Source organism: Rasamsonia emersonii, assembly GCF_000968595.1.
Source record: "Rasamsonia emersonii CBS 393.64 chromosome Unknown ctg1118621760862, whole genome shotgun sequence".
NCBI classification, from domain to species: Eukaryota; Fungi; Ascomycota; class Eurotiomycetes; order Eurotiales; family Trichocomaceae; genus Rasamsonia; species Rasamsonia emersonii.
Window position 1 is genome coordinate 1 of NW_013562714.1, and position 4,768 is coordinate 4,768.

Genomic DNA, 4,768 nt, shown 5'->3' on the forward strand with positions numbered 1-4,768 from the left:
TCTTTTCTCATTCGTTAATATGGTCGCAGTCTTGGAGGGTATAATTGATATTAATGTTGATATTAATGTTGATATTATGATTTATTCGTTTTCAGAAGAATGGTTGATTTATTCATTGTTGAAGGAAGGCAAGGCAATAGATCTTTTTGTATGTACTAACTACTAAGCTGCCTTGGTTACTTGAATAGATACCTAAGTATATAGGTACCTTGGGTAGTGGACAACCTTAATTAACCAAATTAACTATATTTTAACATTCTCTATCAAAGAATCTTATAGCACATAGTAATTAGGCTAATATAATAATCGTGACATTGGAGGAGCATGGATGATGCGTAGGTTCGACCTTCCTGATCGGGTAGTTGACTAGCAAGGCAAGTGCGGTGCATGGTTCGGGAAATCCACGTGCTCATTGCCGATGGCGCCTTCCGGATCGGTTCAGCAACCTTAAGCCTGCTCGGGGGATTGCCGACCGATCGTTCCTTCTTATCAGCGACAAAACACATAGGCCACCACCATGATTCCCCGGTATGGCCCATGCAGAGGCATGGATCAGGTCGGAGGAAGAAGGGACAAGCAGACTGTCTATCGTGAGAACGCCAATCAGAGCATTCTGAGAAGACATCCTGAAACCCTGCTGGTACCTACCTTTCCTATCTCTGCCCTGTGAGCTCCACTGACGAGCGGATCTGCTGCGTCTGCCCCGCAGTGTCGACAGCTTAGCGGATGGGGGCAACGTTATGATGCGATCTAGCATTGCCTTCTCGCTGGGAGATAAATGCAGATGAGAACTCAAGTATGCACATCTAGAGCCGTCCACAGGAGCATCCCTCATCTCCCACTGTCTTTACTCCCCTTGAGGAGGGGCTTGGTATCATACCCAATTGATTGGATTTCATCAATGGCTTCTTCCTATCGCATTGGTGTCGATGTCGGCGGCACCAACACTGACGCCGTCATCCTCGACGTGCGAAATGCCCAGGGCCCGAATCGCGGCGTCATTGCCTTCCACAAGACGCCCACCACCAGTCCCAATGTCACCGACGGCATCGAGGCCGCCGTCAAGAGCGTCCTCGACCAGAGCCAGATCCCGCCCAGCCAGATCGCCTGTCTGACCATTGGCACCACCCACTTCATCAATGCCATCATTGAGCACGATGCCCGGCGTCTCGCGCCCGTCGCCATCATCCGCCTGTCCAAGTCCTTCACCCGCGAGGTGCCCCCCTTCTCTGACTTCCCTCCGGCCCTCGCCAAGATCATGAACGGTCACTACGGCTACGTTGACGGCGGCCTCCATATCGACGGGTCCCAGGAAGCGCCCATCGTGGAGGAGCAGGTCGTCGAGCAGTGCGCTCTCATCCGCAAGAAAGGGATCGACGCTGTCGTCATCTCCGGCGTCTTCTCCCCCATCGACGACCACTTCCACCAGGAGGATCGCGTCCGCCAGATTGTCCAGAGGGAGTTGCCCGGTGCGGATGTCGTCTGCTCCTCCGATGTCTCTCAGATCGGCTTTCTCGAGCGCGAGAATGCTTCCATCCTCAACGCATCCATTCTCAAATTCGCCCGGCGCACCATCCGAGGCTTCCGCGCTGCCATGAAGCGTCTGAACCTCAACTGTGCCCTCTATCTTACCCAGAATGATGGTACTCTGATCGATGCGCCCTCTGCGGCGCGGCTGCCCATCCGGACCTTCTCCTCCGGTCCCACAAACTCCATGCGCGGCGCCGCGTATCTAGGTCTGCAGGACGCTGGAGAAGACAAAAAGGAGCGGACGGCGACTATCGTTGTTGATATCGGAGGTACCACCTCGGATGTCGGCGTGCTCCTGCCGTCGGGTTTCCCTCGTCAGGCGTCGGCCTATGTTACCGTGGCTGGCGTGAAGATCAACTTCGGCATGCCGCATATCGAATCCATCGGACTCGGGGGCGGGTCCATCGTCCGCGTCGATGGAGACAAAGTGACTGTTGGGCCAGATTCCGTGGGCCACTTTCTCGATTCCAGAGCAACAGTCTTTGGTGGAGACACCCTGACGGCCACGGACATTGCTGTGGCTGCCGGCGAGAAGATTGGCAACCCCGAACTGGTCAGGCACCTGAGCCAGACGACGGTCTCCCGGGCTAAGGCCCGGATGAAGGCGATGCTCGAACGAGTCATTGACATGATGAAGACCTCGCCCGCACCACTCCCCGTCCTACTGGTCGGGGGTGGCTCCGTTATTGCGCCGACAGAGTTAGAAGGCGTCTCCTCGGTTGTCTGTCCGCCGTTCCATTCAGTTGCCAATGCAGTTGGGGCCGCCATCTCCAAGGTCGGAGGGACTGTGGACAGCATCCAGAATACGTCCCAGCAGTCAGTCAGCGAAATCGTGGAGCAGGCCAAGGCCCTGGCTATTGAACGGGCAGTGGCAGCTGGTGCCAGTCGCGAGACGGTGTACGTTGCCGAAGTGGATACCATGCCTCTGCAGTACGTGGCCAACCAGGTGAGAGTCATTGTGCGGGCTGTGGGTGAGCTGTCTCCGGACGGCTTCCCTGCGAATATTGCTGCAGGGACGAGTGAGGACGATGGCGAGACGGATGAGGATATGTACACTGAAGCTGAGAAAGACCGGTCCGCACGGGATGGAGCAGAAGAGGCTCCTGCAGTGGATATTGATACGTATCGCCCAACGGTGGTCAAGAACCCCGAGACCGGTGTCGACGAGTGGATCATCTCTGAGCTGGATCTCGAATGGCTTGCGGACGGATGCTACGTGCTGGGATGTGCTGGCGGAGGCTCTCCGTTCAGTGAATATTTACGGCTGAGGGACCAGATCCGAGCAGGGTATAAGATGCGAGTGATTGATGCGTCGTCGCTGAAGGATGACGCGCTTGTCTACTGTACGTGAGAGCTGCTCATAGAGAAAAGAGAAGAGAGAGAAATGTCAACGCGCTAACACTTTGGATTACGTAGGGGGCGGACACATGGGTTCGCCAGCCGTCTCAGTGGAGCGTCTGGCCAACGATGAAACTGAACAGGCGGTGGCTGAGTTGATGGAGTATTTTGGCCACAAGAAGGTCGACGCTTTTGTCGACTTGGAGATAGGCGGTGCCAACGGGCTGCAGGGTCTGGCCCTGGGATCGACCAAGAATCTGGGCTGTCCGACGGTGGACGCAGATTTTATGGGTATGCTTTAATTGATACTAGACGATCAGGGAGATTCTAACTAGTGATCTAGGTCGTGCCTATCCGACGTACTGGCAGACGACGCTGTGCGCCTTTGAAGAGGGCGCTCTGGTTCCGTGTGCGATTGCGTCCGGCGATGGCAAGACCATTCTCATGACCCGGACGACCAACGACGAGATTGTCGATCGCGCGCTGAGAGCCAGTTGCTCCGAGATGGGTTCGCGCGTAGGTATGGCCGCGAAACCGACGAACAAGCGCCATATCCTCAACTATGCGGTGCTCAACACCGTGTCGCTGGCCTGGCGGATTGGCCGCTGCATCGCGCGGGCGCGAGCGACTAACACGGTCAGCACGATGGCCGAGCAGATGATCGACGAGTGCGGCGGGCCTGAGGCGGCCAAGGTGCTGTTCCGTGGCAAGATCATCGCCGTCGAAAGACGTCTCTACAAGGGACATTCGTACGGCGAGCTCACGATCCAGCAGGTCCAGAGCAGCGAGCTGGAGGACACCAGCAGTACCAGCAGCAGCACGCCGGCAGTGGCCACGGGCGGCGTCCTCAAGATCCCGTTCAAGAACGAGAACATCTACGCTAAGCACATCGCCGAGGACGGCACGGAGAAGTACATCGCGACGGTGCCGGACCTGATTTCGGTTCTGGACACGCAGTCGGGCCGGGCGCTGGGGGTGCCCGAGTTCCGGTACGGCGTGATGGTGACGGTTCTGGGGATTACGTGCTCGCCGCGCTGGACGCAGACGCGCAAGGGGATGGCGATCGGAGGGCCGGGGGCGTTTGGATATGACGATATTCAGTACAGGCCGTTGGGCAAGTACGTCGAGCCGAAGAGCGTTGTGATGGAGTACCGTAGTAAGTAGGTTGATGGCATTGGATGGCGTGCACGTGTCTGCATAATGCACAGGATATACCTCATTTATTGGATTGAATCTAGACGAGCAATCTAGATAGTAGATACTAGTCTTTGTGGAGAAAAAGCACCTGGGATAGATAGAGATGGCTGCAAATACACTTTAGTAGTCAGTCAAAATTTCTGGCTCGCCTGTTGCTTTAAACCAGCTAGTCTGACATCTGCCTTCTTTCTCACTCAGCTATTCGCAGAATCCCTACTGATTACAAAATGGTTAATAATAATTGGAAAACCCAGACACCCCACCGTGATCCTCAGACTGCATTCTATACTGGTGGAGACCGCAGGTAGCCGTGCTGACTAAGGATTAACCACTAACGTAATCAATCACCGAGCGAAACAGATCACCGAGCGAAACACCCACCAACGCCATTATTATTAGATATCTAATTATCTCACCACACCACCCCTAAATTGAAGCTATTTACATGTAAAATAATTGCCTATTTACTAGGGCAGCTGACCCTAGTATGACCTTGAATATTGCAGTTGCTGCACCGCGGTGGTGCACGTCTTCTAGGCTGCATATCAGCTTGGTCAGCTACCTCTGCCTGCAATTCTGCAGCTTGCTGAGCAAGCTGCTGGCCTTCTTCAGCAGTTAAAATCCCCCGGTAGCAATATAGGATCTAGCTGTCTCTTGCTTGCGTTTTGACGTTGATTGGCCACACGTAGCTGCTTGATTTCAT

General features: G+C 54.8%; 6 protein-coding genes across 6 annotated transcripts; 3 read left to right on the forward strand and 3 right to left on the reverse strand.

The window, feature by feature from the left end:
- Positions 1 to 263: 263 nt before the first annotated feature.
- Positions 264 to 644, reverse strand: T310_8564 (uncharacterized protein; the record flags this gene model as incomplete). Its single annotated transcript, XM_013468652.1, has 1 exon — positions 264 to 644. A coding segment is annotated over one exon (381 nt), but the record flags the coding sequence as incomplete, so codon positions are not given.
- T310_8565 (uncharacterized protein) lies at positions 410 to 847 on the reverse strand (the record flags this gene model as incomplete). Its single annotated transcript, XM_013468653.1, has 1 exon — positions 410 to 847. A coding segment is annotated over one exon (438 nt), but the record flags the coding sequence as incomplete, so codon positions are not given.
- T310_8566 (uncharacterized protein) lies at positions 779 to 2,881 on the forward strand (the record flags this gene model as incomplete). The annotated part of the gene is made up of 1 exon (XM_013468654.1): positions 779 to 2,881. The coding sequence occupies one exon, from the start codon at positions 779 to 781 to the stop codon at positions 2,879 to 2,881; it is 2,103 nt and encodes a 700-aa protein (XP_013324108.1).
- A 13-nt stretch (positions 2,882 to 2,894) lies between these two features.
- On the forward strand, positions 2,895 to 3,170 carry T310_8576 (Hydantoinase/oxoprolinase; the record flags this gene model as incomplete). Its single annotated transcript, XM_013468655.1, has 1 exon — positions 2,895 to 3,170. A coding segment is annotated over one exon (276 nt), but the record flags the coding sequence as incomplete, so codon positions are not given.
- A 10-nt stretch (positions 3,171 to 3,180) lies between these two features.
- Positions 3,181 to 4,032, forward strand: T310_8577 (Hydantoinase/oxoprolinase; the record flags this gene model as incomplete). Its single annotated transcript, XM_013468656.1, has 1 exon — positions 3,181 to 4,032. A coding segment is annotated over one exon (852 nt), but the record flags the coding sequence as incomplete, so codon positions are not given.
- Positions 3,208 to 4,185, reverse strand: T310_8578 (uncharacterized protein; the record flags this gene model as incomplete). Its single annotated transcript, XM_013468657.1, has 1 exon — positions 3,208 to 4,185. A coding segment is annotated over one exon (978 nt), but the record flags the coding sequence as incomplete, so codon positions are not given.
- Between the last annotated feature and the right edge of the window lie 583 nt (positions 4,186 to 4,768).